Source organism: Adiantum capillus-veneris, chromosome 23 (genome assembly GCF_014529385.1).
Source record: "Adiantum capillus-veneris isolate H3 chromosome 23, ASM1452938v2, whole genome shotgun sequence".
Lineage (NCBI taxonomy): Eukaryota > Viridiplantae > Streptophyta > Polypodiopsida > Polypodiales > Pteridaceae > Adiantum > Adiantum capillus-veneris.
Window position 1 is genome coordinate 54,914,542 of NC_140953.1, and position 22,617 is coordinate 54,937,158.

The 22,617-nt window shown below is 44.8% G+C and overlaps 2 protein-coding genes across 2 annotated transcripts in view; one reads left to right on the plus strand and one right to left on the minus strand.

Annotated features, from left to right (window-relative positions):
• FIP37 (FKBP12 interacting protein 37) overlaps nucleotides 1–21,772 on the minus strand; it is a 101,241-nt gene extending 79,469 nt beyond the window's left edge. The window contains exons 1-2 of the mRNA XM_086497686.1: nucleotides 21,677–21,772; nucleotides 21,549–21,600 (exon numbers count right to left, since the gene is read on the minus strand). Of these exons, the coding sequence (XP_086353812.1) occupies nucleotides 21,549–21,600; nucleotides 21,677–21,688 (64 nt within the window). The 5' untranslated portion in view covers nucleotides 21,689–21,772. The remainder of the gene's footprint in view (nucleotides 1–21,548; nucleotides 21,601–21,676) is intronic.
• Nucleotides 142–6,608, plus strand: LOC147427803 (uncharacterized). Its single transcript, XM_086497761.1, has 2 exons — nucleotides 142–941; nucleotides 6,587–6,608. The coding sequence occupies exons 1-2, from the start codon at nucleotides 142–144 to the stop codon at nucleotides 6,606–6,608; spliced, it is 822 nt and encodes a 273-aa protein (XP_086353887.1).
• Nucleotides 21,773–22,617: the final 845 nt, after the last annotated feature.

Sequence of the window (22,617 nt, forward strand, 5' to 3'; positions counted from 1 at the left end):
AGCACTCAGAGAGGCCACTTGGTTGGTAGTCGGCCTCATGTTTCCTGAGGTCCCATGGCAGCGGGTCCAGCGCGCTCTTTAGGTGACTGGTTAGAGTTCACAGGCTTGTCAGAGGAGGTGCGGGGTTTCCAGCTAGAGGGCATGAGAGGGGTGCAGAGCATGTGCCAGGACATCTCAGAGGCAGTTCAAGCTGAGTGGCTCATGCCTCTCGAGCCATTAGCACCCAGGTGGATGGGAGCCTTCACGCGACTGGAGCTTCTCATCTCCGTCAGGGCCTGCTCAAAGACTGTTCCATCCCTTTTCTTCGAGCTTCAGGGAGGGGGACGCCTACAACGAGTTGCAATAGAGGCCCCACAGGTGGCAGAGTGCTGTTTTCAGAGGATCCGAGTAGTGGGCATCTGTGGGAGGACGTATGTCATAGATCCTGACCCAGCAGCTCTTGAGACTGGACACTGGAGGCTGTGGGCTTGGGAGTGTTGTCCGCTAGTACGAGTTCAGTGGGATCCTGGTGAGTGGCTTTGGAGGGACCCCTTCTCTTCTGCAGACCACCCAGGAGTCCCATTCTTTCAGTACACTGTTCGACTGGGACGTCATATACTACCAACACAGAGAGAGGTCCGCCCCGCTGCAGCACCTCATGGGCAGGAGGAGGGTCTCACAGCTGAGTTCTTGGCAGCCTTCTGGGAGAGGTTGTGGGACTCAAGACAGCCGAGGCGAATCGTCCTGTTTCAGTGGTTGGTCGCACACAGAGCTACAACAGTTGGGAGCTGGCTAGTGCACAGTGGTCTCTCGGCCGCATGTGCAGCTTGTGACCATCTTGTGGAGAGTCAGCGTCATTGTCTTTGGGACTGTCCCTCCGCCCAGCAAGTGTGGCTACGAGTTCTTCGACTGATGCCTGCTCTCTCCACGGCTCGACAGCACACTTGGGGAGCAGCGGCTTGGTCCACCCTCACGGGCCCGGCACTTCAGTTTGAGCTATCATCCACCAGCATGATGATAGTGATACAGGAGGGGCGACCTACACTCCAGCCTGCTACAGAGCTTACTCCACAGGAGTGGTGCAGTGAGAGAGAGGAGTGTTGGGAGCTCATCAGTGGCCTTACACTTTGGTTCATCTGGCGGGCCCGTTGCTTCCGCATCTTGAGGCTCGCCCTGTGCCACCAGTAGAGACTGTTCGCGATTATTGGCTAGAGCTGATCCATACTCTCAGAGGACAGCTTGAGGGACTACAAGGCAGCTCCGACCGCATGCGGGAGCACAGAGAGGCTTTCCTTCGACTCTGGCGTCCTGGGCCTTTTTACACCATGGTCCAAGGAGTACTCCGATGGCATTACCGACCACCTGTGTGGCTTTTCCCTCCTCCCATTTCTTGATTTAGCCCCATTGTACATATGCTTGTTTTTTCATTGGGAGAGTCTCCCATCATGGTTGTTTAGCCCTCTCTTGAAGAGGTGGTTGTAGCCCTATGGGCAGTTTCAGTAACTAATAGAAGGATCTTTTTCTCAAAAAAAAAAAAAAAAAAAGCTTGTGCTTACTGCTGCAAATGGCAGTTTCTTCCCACTTGTTGATGCACTTTATGCACCTGGGATCAAGAAGATTCTCGTCTGTATCCGCTAGACTTGGACTTGTAGTCAAATTTGCGGATGACAGATGTACAGTTCATGATCTCAGTTTTGGTGATGAAATTGTTGCATCTGGCCTTTTGTGCCGTGGGCTGTATAACCTCACTTTGTATCACAAGTGTGGACAAAATTTTGCAAATGCTGTTGCAGATTCAAGGGCTATTTCAGATGCAAAACTTTGGCATGCACGTTTTGGTCATCTGAATTTTGCCAGTTTGCTGCATTTGCAGAAATCTGATATGGTTGCTTCTTTGCCACCTCTTGAAGCACCTGTCAAACATGTGAAGGCTGTATTTTGGGTAAGATGCAGCGTTCTAAGTTTCCAAAGGATGGTTCAGTTCGGGCCACATGCAGGTTGCAGCTTGTGCACAGTGATGTTTGTGGGCCCATGCAAACTCCGTCCTTAGGCAATTACCTTTACTTCGTGACTTTCATTGATGATTACTCCAGGTATTTCCGCTTAAAGCGAAGTCCGAAGGTTTTATGTGCTTCAAACAATTTCTGGCTATGGCTGAAAATGTCTCGAAATGTACTATGGGCACCCTCCGTTCCGATCGAGGGGGGGAGTATATGTCTCATGAATTCAATGCATTTCTAGCTAGTCGTGGGATAAAACACCAATGTACAGTGCCTTATACACCTCAGCAAAATGGTGTTGCTGAGAGGAAAAACAGGTCACTTACGGAAATGGCACGATGTATGATCAAAAGTCAAGCTTTGCCGCATTCTTTTTGGCTTGAGGCCATCATGTGTGCCACTTATGTACTAAACAGGTGTCCTACGAAAGCTTTCCAGTCTATTACTCCATATGAAGCATGGCATGATAGAAAGCCTTCTATTGAGCACATGCGTGTTTTTGGCTGTTTGGCATATGCTTTGGTGCCACAAACACACCGCAAAAAATTGGATGATAAGGCTGTCAAATGTATTTTTGTTGGTTATAGTGCTAAAAGCAAAGGTTACACGTTGTATCATCCGAAAACAAAACATATTTTGGTTTCACAGGATGTAGTGTTTGTGGAAGATTCTGTTCAGCCCTTACTGTCATGTACTAGAGACAGTAATGTAAGCTCACAGGACATTTATGACACTTTGTTGCCTCTTTTTAGTGGTGGAAATACAAATGTAAGTTCCAATGAGGCAAATGTATAGCCTATGGGGGTTTCTGAAAATGTTATAGATCGGCCTATTATTGATGCAAATGTACATGATGTACTTAATGAGGAAAGGGCTGAAAATGAGCAGGCTAGAGGTATGCCAAAATGGCTGGTGTACACTTTGCGTGACAGTAAATTGGATTCACCTTTGTCTAGACGTACTCGTTCAGGCTCTCGCCATGCATCTTATGCATCAGATTGTTATGCTTTGGTTGTGTCTAGCTTACAGGATGTTGAGGAGCCTCTGTCTTTTAATGAAGCACAGAATTCAGAAAATTGGATGGCTGCCATGCAATCAGAATACGATGCACTTATAGAAAATGACACATGGACTTTATGTGATTTGCCTCCTGGCAAAAAGGCCATTGGTACGAAGTGGGTTTACAAGTTGAAACGCAAGCCGGATGGTGAAATCGATCGCTATAAGGCTCGACTTGTTGCAAAGGGTTATGCACAGCAAAAAGGCATAGATTATGAAGAGACTTTTGCTCCCACTAGTCGTATGACTACTATGCGTTTTCTATGTGCATTGGCAGCTCATTTTGGTTGGGATGTACATCAATAAGACATTGTTACTGCTTTCCTGAATGGTGACATATTTGAGGAAGTTTATGTAACGCAGCCTCGCGGTTTTGTCATAAAAGGACAAGAGGACAAAGTGCAGATGTAAGAAGGCTTTGTATGGGTTGAAGCAATCTCCTCGTGCTTGGTATGAGGAAGCTGACACTCATTTGGTCAAACGAGGCTTTCGTAACAGTCCAACAGAAAGCACATTGTATGTAAAGCGTGAGGGTGATGACAGATGTACTTCTCATTGTGGTTCTTTATGTCGATGATTTGCTGATCACTGGACAAAATGAGAGACATATTGCTGAATTTAAGGCTGATTTGAATGCCACTTTCAAGATGAAAGATTTGGGGCTGTTGCATCATTACTTGGATATACAGTTAAGCAGTGTGATGGTGGTATTGCCTTGTGTCAGAAAAGTTACATAGAGACATTGCTATGTAAGTTTGGACTTGAGGATTGCAAACCTATTGCCACTCCCATGGAAACAGGTTTGAAGTTGAATCTACATGATGCTGGCGATCCTGCTGATGTCGCTCTTTATCAAACTACTGTTGGCTGCCTCATTTATGTATGCAACACGAGGCCGGATATTCACTTTGCAGTCTCACAGGTCAACAGATTTATGCATAGCCCAGGGTCTAAGCATTGGCAGGCTGTCAAGAGGAATTTCTGCTACCTTAGTGGCACTTTACATCTTGGCTTGTTTTATCCCAAGGGGGATCATTGCCGCCAGACTTACATGCTTTTTCGGACTCAAATTGGGCTGGTTGTTTTGACACGCGAGTGTCCACAAGTGGTTTTTGTTTCATGCTTGGCAGTTCATGTATATCATGGTTGAGCAAGAAGCAACCTACTGTGGCCACTTCGAGTTGTGAGGCTGAGTACAGGGCAGTCTTCACAGCTACGGTTGAGTGTGTATGGCTCAGACGCCTTATGGCTGATTTGGGTGTTGAACAGGACACTGCCAACACTATCTACACTGACAGTCAGAGCGCATTGACAGTTGCGAGGAACTGACAGTTGCGCATTGGGAGTGGCTAATAAGTCCGGGTTGGAGGGCGAAGATAACTCAAATAAAATTCCAAAAAGCTCCGTCTGCTCTTTTGTAGGACCGGTATGCTTTCAGGAAAGCACACGAGCACACGCCTGATGCTCTGATACCACTGTCACAAGACGAGCACCACGTGCCAATAGAAAAGAACAGACTGAACAGACTTTTAGCACTTTAATAACAATTGAACTGAATTAGAGAGAGAAAGAGAGAGAGAGAGAGAGCACACGCAACACGGAGTGGCGAAATTCCACCCCAAAGAGTATTGGCCCCAAACCTTGGCGCCCCTTTCGGTATTTCTTTATATTGCATCAACACACTACAAGCCGGTACTCTAGACTCTACACCTTCGCCAGGAAGCATGCCAAAGAATGAGTCCTAACCTCTTATTTAAAAGCCCTAGGCCCCAAAAGCAGTTTACAATAAAAAGCCTTCAAACTTAAAAGCATCTAGTCCAAAAGCAAAGCCAAAAAGCTGCCAGCGTAAATCACGGAAATCCGTACAACCTGCCACGTCATCAGCCAGTGCAAAACGCGGAAATCCGTACAACCTGCCACATCATCATGTCAGTGCAATTTTTGAAATTCTGCCACGTCATCAATTTGTGTGTGTGTGTGTGTGTGTGTGTGTGTGCAGGTCCTGCTTTATTTTAATCCTTTGTCACTTGGGGCCCCATCGAACGGGGTCCCCATAAGTTGGTAGGACTTCTTCTTCTGTTACTTATTCTTCTTAAGGTTTAGGCCCCTCGGCCGACATCTGCAAGTTGGCTCCATTCTTTAGGCTTTGATACGTCAGCAGTTTGTTACAAGTTCTACTCTTCGAAACTGCTAGATGGCCTTTAATGCCTTCTAGACTTTTTTTAAAATTTGCTTTTCTTGCTTTTTCTTCGCTTCTTCCGTCTTTTCTCATCCTCTCTGGAACCAAAGGACGACAAACTGTCGAAACTCTCTGAAAAGGAAGAAAAGTCTGAGTCATCCTCGAAACGAGCACGCTTCTTGGATCTGCTTGCCACCTCGAAACTCGACCTTCGGCCTAAATAATCGGGGAAATCCACCGATTTCCTCTTCTTTCAAGAGTGCTTCAAGCCTTTCATTATCTGGTTCATCTTCTGGTCAAGAGCTTTGTCCAGCTCTTTCTGCGAGTACAGCTTCCGCTTTGCAACACTCTTGTGTGCTTTCAGCTTTTCTCCCAACCTGAGAGGAGAATCAATGGCCTCACGCCATCTCAAGTGAATCTCATCAATCGGGTAATTCTTCACGTGTTTTGCAAATCTCAGGTCTCTGGAGTACTTGATAAGTTTTTTCACACACATGTTAATCTACAATTGTCGCTTGTACTCTGCTCTGGCAAACTACTGTGCCGAAAATTTGCCCAATTCTTCATTCTTTTCTTCAGTTCCCATGCCCGATTTCAACTTTTTCTTTGCCTTACCGCTTAGATGTGTTATTTCTGTTAGAACCCACGTGTAATCTGGGGCTTATGCCCCCTAAGACAGAGCGATGAAGACGAGAGCGCACTCGATGCGTGATGGACGAAGGGTGGGAGTGGCTAATATGTTTGGGGTCGGGACACAAAAATTCTTTCACAAACAAAAATCTTGTCTGCTTTGTCAGATTCTCGTCGAGAACCTACGTGTGCTGCAGGTCCTCCGTAGAAGAAGAATCTTTCTGAGCTCTGATATCAGTGTTGCAGGCTTGGACACTCCAAGCGAGAAATCAATAGCACACACGAACAGAAACTTCAAAATCACTAAACTTTGAGAGAGAGAGAGAGAGTCGACACGGCACGACGTAGTTCTACGTCGAGAAGCATTGGCCCTAAAGACTGGCGCCCATTTCGGTATTTCTTTATTATTTATCACAACAAGGTACAACTCGCAAGGGTCCTCTGCTTTCAGACTGCCTCCAGATGCTCTGCAAAGTGAGGCCCCGAGGGCTCTTATAAATAGTACAAGGGATGCCTAAAAGCAATCAATTCAAAAGCACTTTCCCCCAAAAGCATCTGCTCTCAAAAAGCTAGCGCTGGAGACTCCCAAAAGCAACCAACCTAATTTGCGAAAATCTGTACAGCTTGACACGTGGCACCACCAACGCAAAACACGAAAATCCGTACAACCCTGCCACATCACCATCCGTACAATCTGCCACGGCAACATGTCAACGCATTTTACGAAAATCTGTTTCAGGGTTCAAGCTTCTGTCTATTAGGGTTTCGGGCCCCACGGCCGTGTTTCATAAGTTCTTCAAGTTAGTCCATTCAGTGTTTCTCGTCCACTCGCCCATTTCTCTTCTAGTTGGCCATGCCACATCATCACTTTGTAACATGAACTTGCTAAAAGCTACTTATTTACAATAATACTACAATGTGCATGTAACAAACTTGGGACACCCCAAGTCTAGAATCAGTGGCGACACGAGAGAGAGATTTACTTAAAACACTTCACAGAATCAAGTCACAGTTGAATTGAGTCGACACAGCCAGGCGTAGTTCTGTGCTAAGAAAGATTGGCCCCAAACACTGGCGCCCCTTTCGGTATTTATTTTTGTATTAACAATTGAGCAAGTACAATTGCCGTGGCTCTCCTTTACTCACCGGCTCGTTAGCTCTGAATGAGCCAGAGGGAGAGCCTAGGGTCTTATTTAAAGGCCCTTGGCCTTGGAAAAGCATTTTACATGAAAAGCTTGAATTCCAAAAGCATCTGGTGTCAAAAGCTAGCGCCTAAAGCAAACAGCGCAATTCCATACAGCAGGCCACGTCAGCAACGCAGATCGCGGACATTTGTACAGCCAACCACGTCAGCCATCTTCTACGCAATTTTTTATTGTTTTGTGTCCCTTTGGCCCCTCGACAATTGGCAATAAGTTGGGAACAACTTATAACTTGGAAATTCCTTCATTTTATGTCCTCGGGTCATGCCACGTCATCAGTTTGTGACATACCCCCCTCTTGAAAGAGTTGTAATCGCCCTCGATTACGCCTACACAACAAACAGAGGCCATAAGCCAGTTCAGTAGACATTGACTCTAAGTACCAACGCACTAGACCAGACCTCAAGGTAAAGTTCCAAAATCTGAGGAGTATCTGTCAGGTCCTCCTCCATCCACTTCGCATCTAAAGCCGGATAGTTCTTAAATTTCACTAAGAGCCACCGAATCATTTTACCTTTCATTTTTCTTTCCTTATGCACTAAAATCTGTTCTAGAACGAGTATCTCCTTGCTCTCTTCCACTTCGGGGTTGCTCATCAACCTCTCTATCAATTGGCCCCTCACCCCAAAGGGTTTCAATAGACTCACTTGAAATGCATTGTGAATCTTCCAAGTATCTGGCAACTTGAGTCTGAAGGATACATCATTTATCTTTTCTTTAATCTGGAAAGGGCCATAATATCTCATGCTAAGCTTTGGGAAAAGCCGCTCCTTTCCCTTTCGTTTCCTTAGGCGTGCCTTCTCAAAACGTAAGAGCACCCAATCATCTTCCTTCAACTTCAAGTCGCGTCGACGTCGATCCGTTGCCTTCTTGTGCCATGCTTGAGACTTCTCTAGAGCCTCTCAAACCTTAACAAAAGTAGTGTCCAAGTCCCTCATATACTGATCGGCTTCAAAAATCTTGTCTTTAGTGCTTAGAGAGGGAGGGACCTTCTTAGCACCTTTGATTACCTCAAATGGCGCCTTCCCCGTCGAAGAATGAACCATGTTATTGTAGGCAAATTCCACCAAAGGCAAATATCTTTCCCATTGAGTCTTTTCATCAGAGATGTAAGACTTCAATAAATCCAAAACAACTGAATTGGCTATCCCAGATTGCCAATCTGTCTGCGGGTGGAAAGATGACGAGAGCTGCAACCACTTGCCAATGTTCTCTCAAATAGCCTTCCAAAACAGCCTTGTAAATCGGGGATCTCTCTCAAAGACTATGGTCTCAGGCATGCCATGTAACCGAAATATCTGTGTAATGAACAATCTCGCTAAATGATCCAGCTTAACTGTTTTCTTTACTCGAATGAAGTGAGCTTGCTTGCTAAATCTGTCAATGACAGTCCAAATGCCATCATGCCCACTTTGAGTCTTCAGAAGATCAAAGATGAAATCCATAGCAATGCTTTCCCAGAGGCGGGTGGGAATGGGTAAAGGCTGTGGTAATCCATGTGCCTTATGCCTCTCAAACTTGACCTTTTGGCATACAAAACAACTGCGAACAAAGTCGTCCACATTGTCACAAAACGGGAGCGTACACGAGCACTTAGAAATCTGAAAATTAAAATACTTTGCAAATGTGAGAGAAGGGAGAAGATCGACACAGTATTGGGGACCAGAAGATGGGCTGGTCCCCCCCCCCCCCGTTAAGAGTATTCTTTTATTCAGGGAGAATTCGTATACAAGCACGAGAACCCGAGGAAACCCCTCCGTTCTGTAATCTTAGACCCGAAGGTCGTACTTTCCCGTAAAGGGCTTGGGCACAAGGCCGTTCCTTCCCGTAAGGGACTTAGGCGCGAAGCCGTACTTTCTCGTAAGTGACTTAAGCGTTAAGCCGTACTTCCCGTGAAGGGCCTTCCCGAAAGACGGGAGATTCCTGCAAAACAAACCACACAAACACGCGACAACAATTCGTATGGCGAATCCAAAATAGATACCTGTCGCTCTTGCGTGGAAAAAAACGACTTCCGTGCTTCGTAGTCTCGCGATCTCTTGCAGCAGAGTCTTCTCTTGCTGACGTTGGTACCCCCTTTGAGTGAGGGCATGTGGTGCTTTTATAGCTCCCTGGCCACGGCACGAATAGCTGCTCGCATAGAGATCGCGGCCTTTTTTTTTTTTTTTCTGCGCTGTTCTACCCGAAATAGGGAGAGAGAATTCGCTGGCTGGTTTTGTTGCTTTATCTTCTAAGTGGTTGCCCACTTATTAAGTGGGCGGCTGGTATATTTTAAAATTGGTCTGAACCTGCCCAAAAACTCAATAAAACCTTATAAGTTAAAACCAATGCATTTCACAACACTTCCTAGGCGTCCCTGGATGCAACCACATGCACGAATGCAATGCAAACATAGATTCCTTGCGGGAAAGTGTCTGCCTTCCCGCGATTATTCCTGCTTTTCGTAAAAAGCTTCATTGAACCCATCTTTATTCTTGTGCTTGCATTCTTACGCGTATTTTCTTACTCAGTTCGGATTTCCTCCTTAGCCTACGGGATGCCCCCTTACTGATGCACCCGTCACCCATCATGTGACGCATCAGGGGCACTCGTAACCCGGCCCTTTCCACCGAACTTACGGAAACTCCTTCGCGATGTTTACCGTCACCCATCAAATGACACATCAAAGTTGTCCGTTCCTGATGGCAGTTCCTGTAGCTACAATCTTTTAACAGTTCTTAGTGCACATAATAAAATATCCTAATTTCATAAAAAGAAATTAATCATTAAAAATAAGAAATAGTCCAATTAGCAACATCCCTCTGGCTTCTAAACAGTTGACCTCAATTGTAGTGCTTGGACATATACCTCCAATATCTCGGGATAAGCTGCTAATTCCTCCTGAGTCATCCACTGAGCATCTAAGTTCGAATAATTCTTGAACTTAACCAAATACTTCCGTGTTATCTTTCCGGACTTAAGGGGCCGCTCCTGATGACTTACAATCTGCTCCGGTTGGAGTATTTCTTCTGTTTCCTCAACCTCAGGAGGTTCCTCAGCACTTGGCTGACTTGGAGGCGGTCCCACATACGGCCGGAGTAAACTGACATGGAAAGCATTGTGGATCCTCCAATTAGGCGGTAGCTCTAATCGGAATTTAACATCATTCACTTGCTCAGTGATCTTAAACGGCCCATAATAACGGGTAGAAAGTTTTACCACCTTCCCCTTATGAGACGCTTGTTTCTTAAGTCTTGCCTTCTCAAACTTGAGTAAGACTAACTGCCCGACTGTTAAGTCGAGATTCCTCTTGTGCTTGTCTGCAGCTTTCTTATGCTTTTCTTGAGAGCGTAGAATAGCTCTCCTCACTTGCCCGTAGGCTGTGTCCAAGGCCCGGACAAATTCGTCAGCTACGAAAATCTTATCCTTAGTTAAAAGGATAGGTGGAAGCAAAGGCTTACCATAAAGTATCTCAAAAGGTGCTTTCTCCATCGATGAGTGTATGGTATTGTTATACGCATACTCGACAAGAGGCAAATATTTCTCCCAGTCAGATTGCCGGTCTGACACATAAGCTTTTAACATATCGAATACTGTGGAATTGGCTATCTCACTTTGCCCGTCCGTTTGAGGATGGTAGGCAGATGAAAAATTCAGCTTTGTACCAAGATTATCCATCAAGGCACGCCAAAAATTTCCTGTCATGCGAGGATCTCGATCGCTCACAATAGACTTAGGCATTCCATGATGCTTAAAGATCTGTGCTAGAAAGACCCTAGCCATATGATCTGCTTTGATTGTTTTCTTGACTGGTATAAAGTGTGCTTGCTTGCTAAACCTGTCCACAATGGTCCAGATCGTGTCATTTCCAATCTGAGTTCTAGGGAGGTCCATGATGAAGTCCATGGCAATACTTTCCCAAGGTTCATTAGGCACAGGCAAAGGTTGTAGCAACCCAGGCGTCTTATGCCGATCATACTTCACTTTTTGGCAAACCAAGCATTCCCTGACATACTTATCAATGTCTGCTTTAAGACTAGGCCAAAAGAAATATCTTTCCATTGCTAAGGTCGTAGGGAGAATACCCCGATGACCCGCATAAGGCGAAGCGTGTGCTTCATCCATGATCTTCTTTCTTAATGGTTCCGCCACACATATGGCCTGATGGTGGTAGAGATAACCGTCCCGAATGGAATAGGGAAACTCATTCTCTCCACGATGTAGCTTTCCCCAAATGGTGGAGAAGTCATTCGGATACAAATCCGGTAGTGCTTCTAATTCTTGGTGATACACCGAAGTGATAGCGTTCACCCTTGGCCGCCTAGACAATGCGTCTGCGACCACATTCTTGCTCCCAGCCGTGTGAAGGATCTGGAAGTGAAACATAGACAAAAAGTTTGCCCAACTCATCTGCTTCTCAGATAGTTTCCTTTGCGTAAGAAAATACCGCAAACTCTGGTGATCAGTCTTGATCACAAAATCCGCTCCTAGCAGATAGTGCTTCCAGTTGGATAAGGCGTGAATCACAGCCGTGAGTTCCTTTTCGTAGATTGATGCATGCAACTCTGCATCCTTAAGCCGTCTGCTTTCATAAGCCACTGCATGGCCTTCTTGGTTTAACACTGCTCCGATGCAATCGCCTGAAGCATCGCAGTGAACCTCAAATGGTTTCCTTAAGTCAGGCACTATCAAAATAGGTCCATGGCTTAGCAAGTACTTGAGCCGATCAAAAGCTCCTTGTTGTCTCGATCCCCATCTGAAAGGAATCTTTTTCTTTGTCAAATCATGAAGTGGTCCTGCTACATGGGCAAATCCTCGGACAAACCTTCGATAATACGAACATAATCCCAGGAAACTACGTACATCATGTACTGTAGTGGGAATAGGCCAATCTTCTACCACTCGGATCTTGGCAGGATCCATACTCACTTTATTGTGGGAGACTATATGGCCGAGATAGTGTATCTCAGAGAGAAAGAACTCGCTCTTCTTTGCATGCACATGCAACTCATGCTTTCGCAATTCTTGAAACACTAAGTCCAAGTGCTTCCGATGTTCCTCTTCTGACTTAGAGAAGATGAGTATGTCGTCAAAGAATACTCCCGTAAAAGCTCGATACGGCTGAAAATGCGATCCATCATGCGATTGAACGTCGCAGGAGCATTGGTCAAGCCGAAAGGCATTACCAAGAATTCATATAGTCCAAAGGTTGTGCGGAAAGCAGTATTATGGACATCCTCAGGGGCGATCCGTATCTGATGATACCCACTCTTTAAGTCTATGCGACTAAAGACACTTGCACCCTGCAACTTATCAAGTATATCATCAATCTGAGGGATCGGAAAGCGATTCTTGATTGTGATCTTGTTTAAAGACCGATAGTCTATGCACATTCGAAACGTGCCATCTTTCTTCTGCACTAGTAGAACTGGAGAGCAGTAGGGTGAAGCCCTTGGTTGTACTAACCCTTTCTCTAGAAGCTCGTTGACTTGCTTCAAAATTTCCTCTTGCTGAGCAAGACTCACCTGGTAAGGGGGTTGATTGGGAGGCGAGCTACCCGGTATGAGATCTATGCGGTGATCTTCCGGGCGTACCGGAGGGAGTTCATCGGGAAGTGTTTCCGTGAAACAATCCTTGTACTTTTCAATAAATTGAAGACACTTCCCTTTCTCCATTTCTGTGTTTCCTTGAACATCTGGAATGGAGTTCGAGCTTGGTGGTGCGGGTTCCTTCCTTGCTTTCTCTTGCCTCGTAGAGGCTTGCTCTTGCCGTTGCTGCTTTAGCGGGCAGTCCGGTTTCATATGTCCTTTCTCGCCACAGTAGAAGCATCTTCCTTCCTCTCTGAGAGTTTGAAGTTGAGTAGGAGAAAGGTACTTAGTTCGCTTGCCAGTGCCCTCTGGCTTCTTAGAATGATCGTCTCTAGATGGAGGACGTTTTCTTCCTTGGCCCCCTTGGTCATCGTAGACCCCTCTTTGTCTTGCACGGTAAGTGCTATGCTCCATCTTTCTAGGCATCCCAGTTGAGTGCAAATCCTCAGCAATGATTGCTGACTCCATCATCCTCTGAAGAGTATCATGTGGATACACCTTCATACTCTTTCGAAGCTGCGGTTGGAGACCCGCTTCGAACTTTCGTTTCTTTTCCTCGTCGGCAATCTTCATGAAGGGAGTGACCTTCAGAAGAACCGACCAATACTTGTCCACATAAGTCGTTACTCTTTCATGTTCCTTCTGGGCAAGCCAATCCCATTCCTTCCGTATGTCCTGCTCGAAGTCAGGCGAAAGAAATTGTTCATAAAATTCAGATTTCAAGCTCTCCCAAGTTCTGGTTTGAGAACCTTCCAGAATCTTGGCTAACAACCAATTACTTGCCGTTTCCTTGAGGTGCATCCCCACATGGCGTAATTTGGATTTTTCTGTGAAGTGCCCATTGGTAAAGGCGACTTCAAACTGTCTGATGAAGGACAGTGCTTTGGAGATATCTCTCCATCCGTTGTAGGTTTCGAACTTGATGTCCTTGTCGCCTGATTTGAAGACTCTCATGCGATGTTGAGACTTGCGACCTTGCTTCTTGAATCGAGGCTTATCTTTAGGTTGATGTATGGTAGTGGCGGTAGTAGCTGCTTCCTTCTTCTGACGAGATGATCGAGAAGTAGAAGTATAATCAGGAGAGTAAGATGGAGATGAGATAGAGATGTCCTTGCTCTCGTCTAGCAGAGAGAGCGCTTTTTCCTGGCCTATCCTTGAAGTAGGCCGTTCATTCCGATCCGAAGATCCTTTGTGCACCTCGGCACGTGCTTCTCTCTTGCCTCCTGTGGTCTCACGCCAACAGTGTTGTCTGGATGCTTGGCTGCATCAGTTCCATTCGTTTACTTCATTCCGCCCAAAAGCTTTTGGACGTCTGGCAGCAGTAAAATTTGTTGCAACTCCGTAAGCTGAGCTTGCACTTGTTGAAGCTCCTCTTCAACGCTTCTCCCTTGGCTCGACATGGTTCTTCCCGGAATCGTCCTTCTTTGCAGAGAAAGAGAGGAGTCCAAGCTCTGATACCACTGTCACAAAACGGGAGCGTACACGGGCACTTAAAAATCTGAAAATTAAAATACTTTGCAAATGTGAGAGAAGGGAGAAGATCGACACAGTATTGGGGACCAGAAGATGGGCTGGTCCCCCCCCCCCCCCCGTTAAGAGTATTCTTTTATTCAGGGAGAATTCGTATACAAGCACGAGAACCCGAGGAAACCCCTCCGTTCTATAATCTTAGACCCGAAGGTCGTACTTTCCCGTAAAGGGCTTGGGCACAAGGCCTTTCCTTCCCGTAAGGAACTTAGGCGCGAAGCCGTACTTTCCCGTAAGTGACTTAGGCGTGAAGCCGTACTTCCCGTGAAGGGCCTTCCCGTAAGACGGGAGATTCCTGCAAAACAAACCACACAAACACGCAACAACAATTCGTATGGCGAATCCAAAATAGATACCTGTCGCTCTTGCGCGGAAAAAAACGACTTCCGTGCTTCGTAGTCTCGTGATCTCTTGCAGCAGAGTCTTCTCTTGCTGACGTTGGTACCCCCTTTGAGTGAGGGCATGTGGTGCTTTTATAGCTCCCTGGCCACGACACGAATAGCTACTCGCATAGAGATCGCGGCCTTTTTTTTTTTTTTTTTTCTGCGCTGTTCTACCCGAAATAGGGAGAGAGAATTCGCTAGCCGGTTTTGTTGCTTTATCTTCTAAGTGACTGCCCACTTATTAAGTGGGCGGCCGGTATATTTTAAAATTGGTCTGAACCTGCCCAAAAACTCAATAAAACCTTATAAGTTAAAACCAATGCATTTCACAACACTTCCCAGGCGTCCCTGGATGCAACCACATGCACGAATGCAATGCAAACATAGATTCCTTGCGGGAAAGCGTCTGCCTTCCCGCGATTATTCCTGCTTTTCGTAAAAAGCTTCATTGAACCCATCTTTATTCTTGTGCTTGCGTTCTTATGCGTATTTTCTTACTCAGTTCGGATTTCCTCCTTAGTCTACGGGATGCCCCCTTACTGATGCACCCGTCACCCATCATGTGACGCATCAAGGGCACTCATAACCCGGCCCTTTCCACCGAACTTACGGAAACTCCTTCGCGATGTTTACCGTCACCCATCAAATGACACATCAGAGTTGTCCGTTCCTGATGGCAGTTCCTGTAGCTACAATCTTTTAACAGTTCTTAGTGCACATAATAAAATATCCTAATTTCATAAAAAGAAATTAATCATTAAAAATAAGAAATAGTTCAATTAGCAACACACATCCTTTTTGAGTCTCGGCCAATAGAAGTAACGCTCTACACCCTTCACGGTGGTATCAATGTCGCGATGACCTGTAAAAGGTGGACAATGACACTTTGTCAAGACCTTTTCCCTCAAAGGCTATGTAATATCCGAGTAAAAATATCCACAAAGTCAAGATCTATAGCGTACTGGTCAACCATATCCTCGAAGCTTTTGTGATGAATCACAAAAATAGCCAAAACTAAGGGCTTCCGAGACAATGCATCTGCCACTAAATTTGTATGTCCCTGAACATGGACAATCTGGAAGTGAAACTGTGACAAGATGTTAGCTTATTGCATCTGCTTTTTCGAAAGCTGCTTCTGTGACAAGAAATAGCGTAAATTTTAATGATCCGTAAAAACTGTGAAATTGGCTCCGAGTAAATAGTGTCGCCGCTGTGTAAGAGCATGGATCACTGCCAATAGCTCCTTCTCATAAATCTATACTACCAACTCTCACCGTGAAAACATCCAAGAATATCGTCGATCCTTGGGATAGAGAATTTGTTCTTGATGGTGATTTTATTAAGAGCTCTGTAATCAATGCACATTCTCCAAGATCCGTCTTTCTTTAGTACTAACAAAACTAGAGAACAATAGGTTGGATGAGACCTTTTTCTAGAAGTCCTTTCACTTGGTTCATGATTTCTTCATTCTAGGCTCCGTTCGGGCGCCGCTAGAACTGCCTCCACCGGTGGCCACATCCTATCGGACGTAATTCCAAGTGGAGCCGCCAATTCAGGTGAAATAAAGTTGGCCTTGGCTCCTCCATCAAAGAAGATAAGGGCTTCCTGATCTTTTACTTTGTCCCATGCGCAGCAAAGTTTTGTGCTTTCATCCATCTGACTCGGGCCCGGTCCCCATACAATCTGGTACCAGTCCTGCTTTTATCTTGCCTTTTCTGCCACATTCTTCTGCTGCTCTGGAGCTCTCTGGCCTACCTTCTGATTGTCCTCGTTGTGCCCTTTTTGGGCACTTTCACGAGATATGTCCCTGTTCCCCGTAGCCTAAACACTTCCCCTCTTTGAGATAGTCTGCTCTCTGTTTCTCAGTCAATCGGGGTCGTGCATCCTTCTTTTTCTGGAACTTCTTCTTTCTATTGTCATTTGTCGAGTTTTGTGCGGTCCCTGGTGTCGAAACTTCATCAGTGGGGTAAGTCAGGTTACCCGAATGTATCGAGAATCGCGATTAGCATGTCCCATCAGTTGTTGTATAGACTCGGACTTCTGCTCAAGGCAGTAATCTCGGATCTCTTTGGCAAGTCCACAGCAAAATCGCTTGATTTGGTCTTTGAAAGTGACCTTCTTAATAGAAGAAGTCGGTAAGAAAAGAATCCCAAAATCTCACAATATACATCCAAAGTGTCACCCTTGGTCATCCGAAGATGGTTCCAAGCAATTCTCACATCTCGTTCGTACTCCTAAGTCAACCAAGAAGAAATGAAGAACCGTTTGAATTTTAACCACTTAGTCGGAGCTTCTCTCCTCAAATGAAGAGTGAACCACCATGTTCGTGCATTTCCCTTCAAGAATGATGCTACCCTCCTCATCTTGGAGTGCTCTGAGTAGCACGCTCCGGAGAATGCTATATCAAACTGCTGAATGAAAGCTAAGCCTTGGGAGCGTCTTAGAATCCAGAAAAGGACTCAAACTTGACTGACTATCCACCCTCTTTGAATTCCTTAGTCTCTTTGCCCTTATCTTCAAGAAAATCATGCTGGTTGGCTCTGTAAAAGTGTTTCTTCTTTGCATAAAACATGTGATCATCGAAGTCCGAACTGTCAGAGGATGACTCCTCATTAGAACTGTCAGAAACTAGCCGGAATTTGATCTTCCTTGCCTTTTTCTTGTTTTTTCCAGAATTTGGATTCTTGCTTCGCTTCTTGCCCTTTCTATCCTCCTCGCTCGAATCGGAAGAGGAAGAGCTAGAAGAATTGTCAAAAGAAGAAGAAGAATTGGGTAGTCCTTCAAAACGTATATGCTTCTTCTGTTTTCGTGCAGTTGCAAAAGAAGATTGACGGCCCAAGTATCCAAGGTAGTCAGTCCCCTTGTTGCGCTTCTTCAATTGCTTCTTTGATGGCTTTTTCGTGTCTAGAAGTTGATTGATACGTTTTTCGACGACATCAATAAGTTCTTCTTCAGTGAACATCCTTGAAGTAGGAGGTTTCTTGATAACCGGTTTTATTGGAGACTCGATGGCTTTCTGCCAATGAGTATGCACTTCATCCATCGGGTGCCGGGTCAAAAATTTGGCATATGTGGATCCTTTGCAAACTGGAGCATCTGCTTTGCGCACTCATCAACCTGCTGTTAACGTTGCATCTCCATGAGCTGATACTCCGTAGGCCGAGGTGGTCCGTACTCGTGCGCTGCATATCCGCTTGAATTTTCCGTACCTCCTCCCATTTCCGAGGTGGCAGGAGTCGTCTGATTTTTGCATGAATCCATGTGTGCCGCGAGAAAAGGGATCGGATTTCTAGTAGAAGAGAGATCGATTGAGCTCTGATACCACTGTAACAAACCTGAACACCCCAAGTCTAGAATCCGTTGCGACACGAGAGAGAGAGAGAGAGAGAGAGAGAGAGAGAGAGAGAGAGAGATTTACTTAAAACACTTCACAGAATCAAATGAGTGTTAAATTAAGTCAACATGGCCCGACGTAGTTCCGTGCCAAGAGAGATTGGCCCCAAACACTGGTGCCCCTTTCGGTATTTCTTTTTGTATTAACAATTAAGCAAGTACAATTGCCTTGGCTCTCCTCTGCTGCTCACCGGCTCGTCAGCTCTGAATGAGCCAGAGGGAGAGCCTAGGGTCTTATTTAAAGGCCCTTGGCCTTGGAAAAGCAGTTTACATGAAAAGCTTAAATTCCAAAAGCATCTCGTGTCAAAAGCTAGCGCCTAAAGCAACCAACGCAATTCGCGGAATTCCGTACAGCAAGCCACGTCAGCGCGCAGATCGGGACGTCCGTACTGCCAGCCACGTCAGCCAGCTTCTACGCAATTTTTTATTGCTTTGTGTCCCTTTGGCCCCTCGGCAATTGGCAATAAGTTGGGAACAACTTATAACTTGAAAATTCCTTCATTTTATGTCCCCGGATCATGCCATGTCATTAGTTTGTGACAGTGCAAGTGATTTTGTTGTTTGATCTGGGATCGGAATATGATGTTATTTGTGATGATGTAGTAAAGATGTTTGATCCAAGATCTGAATATGATGTTATTAGTGATGATGTAGTGAACAGTGCCAAGATTGAGGCGAGTCCTATATTGACGATTGGGATTTGGGTTTGCCGAAGGAATGGACTCTTTTCTTGCACACGTTTGTCGCCTTGTTCACTTAGCTATTCAAGGAATTGAGTTTCATTTTACAGGAAGTACTATGTGTTCGAATGATTCGCCAGCACGCATTGTTCGAGTGTTTCATTCATGACGCTTTCCTGTATTTTAATCACCGTCTCTATGTGATCCCTTTCCAAAGGCATGCCATCTTGTACGTTGAGCACAATTCACTCATGAATGAGCACGGATGTATGCGGATGGTTCATGAAAAGCTGAAAAGTATGCATTCAAGGAAGTCACATTCCATGTCTCTTTCTTGGCACGATACAGTTGTAGAAAGAGCACAAGAAAAATGAGCACCAAGCATGGGCATTTCCATTGTGAATTGCCATAGTTGATTACTTTAGATCAAAAAGATATGATTCGATCTCATTGTTTGCGTGTGTGTGGTGAACGGTTTGGCACTCTGTCCATTTGTTCATCTACATTGCATGCACAATCTTTGAGGAAGACGAGATTTTTTTCCATCACTTTACATGGAATAGGTATGTTCATGGTTTTGTGTTGAAAATGGTTTCAAGAATTTTCAACCATGGAGATTCTTGAAGAAGGAAGAAGCATGACTCTAGACGAAGTTGAAGCATTGAAGGAGCCACAGAAGACTTTGTGTCGCTTTCGGCGCGGCCCAAAGAAGCAAGCGTTGCAGACCTTTATTCAAGTACCACACGACCCACACATCAGAGTGGACCGGCAAAGAGTCCCTTCCAAGATTCCGGATGCTATTGGCGGTCTCCCTCAACGCCATACAGTTCGGTACCAGTACCTCACTTTGAAAAGGAGGGGATGTCACGTAACACATCCAACCCTATGTGTCAGTGGACAAGCTACAGCATGATCAGGGTTCAGTTCAGTCAAGTCAGTCTAGAATAGGAACTAATCTGGCACTTTTGTGAGTCTGTTCGTAGACCGTGCATGTCCAGATACTTAGATTAGATGCATATCCTCTGGTTGCAAACAGCATGACCATCAGATTCCCATCAGATCCCATCAAGAGCATTTTTACATTGCATAGACCTATTTTCCCTATTTTTGACATTTTTCACTTATTATTTTTAAGTGACTTTTGTTAGAAAGTAGGTAGGGCGATTTTGCTAAGTTTGTATATAAGCAAATTTAGCGCTAGCACTTTCTGGCAGAAGAGGCAGCAGGCTCGCTCAACAGGTAACTTCTCAGCAGAATCCAAGAGGCCTAGCTTTTTTGCTCCACAGCATAAACCTAGCGTTTTTGGACCAGATCAGCCAGCGTTTTTGCATTGGCAACAGCTTGGCGACAACAAGGCAGAAGACTCCTAGCGTTAGCAGATTATCCACAGCCATACCATTTTCAGCCCTAGTGTTTTTGCATCTACCAAGCATTTCAGCGTTTTGCAGATCTACCGCGACGGAACCAACACAAGCACCAATGTTTTCAGTTTTCAGCACTTAGACATGGTAGAACAAGTCTTGAACCTCGCAGATCTCACCTTCCCGCAGCAGTTCCTTGCCGCACGGTGGGATCCATCGAAGTTTACAGATTCAGCCCGGAAAACACAGATTTCAGCATCTGCGTTTTCAACGCGTCGTCGTCGCATTGTCGTCATCGACATCGTCCTCGACGTAGAGTCAGAATTCAGCAGATAAAGATTTGCAAATTTCAGCCCTTAGCATTTTCAGATTTCAGCCCGTCTTGTCATCGCCCTCATCGTCGTTGACATCGTCGGCAAGTCCAAAGCATTGTAGAGATTTGTGCAATCAATAGTAGACCGCTCTGGAGGAGGGTTTGACAACATCTCCGGTGTCGTATTCTCTTCTCTCTCTATCTCTTAGACTCATGCACCTTCATTCACAGTATTCACCACTTTGTTTGTGTCCATTGCACTCTCTCACTAAAGGAACGGAAGGCTCTCACTTCCGTAAGTAAAAGGAACCTTGAGCACAGTTTGGAGCACCCATCTTGAGCAAAGTTCAACATTCACTTCCGCTGCACCTAACAGTATGATGATTGATCAACATGCGCGCATTCTTACCACGTGTCATATTTTGGTATTATGAGTGCAAAATCCACTTTTACTTTGCAATCTTGAGCTCCAAGTGTTGTTTAGTATATGTCAAATATTAAATTTGCACAAAGCAAGTGTTTTCTAACATGCATCCCTTGGCCCTTCCCGGCATTCCTCACATCCGCGAGACCCATACCTGTCCCCATGTAACTATAAAAATAATTGTTGTGAGGCAAGCAATCACGATAACCTACAAGCACACTACTTATGAACAAAAATCCATACAAACGATAACACAACGTTTTCCAATTCAAGACACAAATAGATAAAGTGAACCGCGATGAGATGCTATGGTTCCAAAACTAGCACCCCTTCCATTTTTCTTTACGAGTGACATGTACACTATAGGGGCTAGAGCTACGTAAACCAACGCCCACAGGTCCTTATAAAGGCTCGTAAAGCATATAGAATCGTTTAGATGAGGATGGCCACCCATGCAAAAGCAGCCCATGTACTTCCTCTCACTCTTTTTATAATTTGCATAGCCAAAAAGAAAGATCAGTCAGTGGTCACAACTTTCTTCTTTGGCCTACGCTATCACTTTAAGTGTCCACATTGTCATATAAACAATTATTGGCTCCAAGCAATCATATCGCATAACCTTCTTATTGTGTGTTTCATCATTCATATTCAAGCACCCACCTGTGTTTCTAAGTCAGGAAAATTTCTTGCCAAATAAAATGGTGACAAAAAAAGGATGGGCCTATCTCCAAGGTAGCTCTCTCTCTCTCTCTCTCTCTCTCTCTCTCTCTCTCTCTCTCTCTCTCTCTCTCTCTCTCACTCACACACACACACACACACACACACACACACACAAAGGACAAAATTCCCACCCGCTGAGGTTTTGGGGTCTTCAGCTTCGTCACCGCCAAAGTCGAACTCATCCTGCAAGGCAATCAGAGGGAGTAAGAGCAACCATAAGCAGCAGAGCTCTGACGCAGAAGAAGTAGAGAGCACGAACGTCTTCGAACATTGGCCTTCCTCAATTCCCCGGTTCAAATCCTGGCCATCGCGTCAGGTGAACAAGTTAAAAATGTCAAAAATAAATAAAATCAACGAAGATGCTTTCATGTTGGAGAAGGAAAATCAAATGAAGGAAAAGGGAAGGGTAAACTAATCTTGCTTGGTGGGCCTTGCTGCAAAAGTTTGTCGGGAATGTAAAGGCTAATACGATTCGAAATACATGAAATTGACGACAATAGTAAATGACAACCGATTGACTGGACATGAAATTGAGGACATCGAAACAACGAATGATCATTTTTGAAAGCACATAAAATTTAGAAATAGAAAATCACGTGTTTAGAATCATGAAATAGTGAAGTGAAGTAGGTGAGAGAGTGTAGTGATGATTCAATATATAGTCGGACAATGTGAAGCAGAATAAATAGATATAGTAGAGTCAATATGTGTGGATTTGAAGTATTAAATTACTCAATAGAAAAAAAAAGTAGTAGATGTCATGTTTAGAAGTATACCACGACACCAACAATGTAGGAGAGGCATTTAAAATTAGTGAACACGAAAAGAAAGCAATTTACTAGGTACATTATATGAAGTTGTTGAGATACTAATAATTTTATTTACCAATATTACATCAAGGAGTGTGACTTAAGGAAAGAAAATATGTTGTGTTGGCAAAACGATAACTTTTAACGAGGCATACGTAGCAATGGCAAAGATAATTCAAATCTTTCTTGTCTTTTTTAAGAACGTGTATTTCTTGCAATGAGGGGGATGAGCTTGCAAAACATTGTATCTATTGATGAATGATTTTCATAATATACATGTCATATACAAATTCCTACAAATGAACAATTGCTCAAAAGAAAGTTTTCATTGAACAATTGGTAGCGTAGAATGTCGCCATGCATCTTGGAAGGCGGATGTCGAGTGTGTTCT

Excerpts from the sequence above, each read along its gene's own strand:
- LOC147427803 (XM_086497761.1), top strand. The coding sequence starts at position 142 with ATGAGAGGGGTGCAGAGCATGTGCCAGGACATCTCAGAGGCAGTTCAA. Across the intron at positions 942-6,586 it reads ACTTGGGGAGCAGCGGCTTG|GGTTCAAGCTTCTGTCTATT; the intron begins GTCCACCCTCAC and ends AATCTGTTTCAG.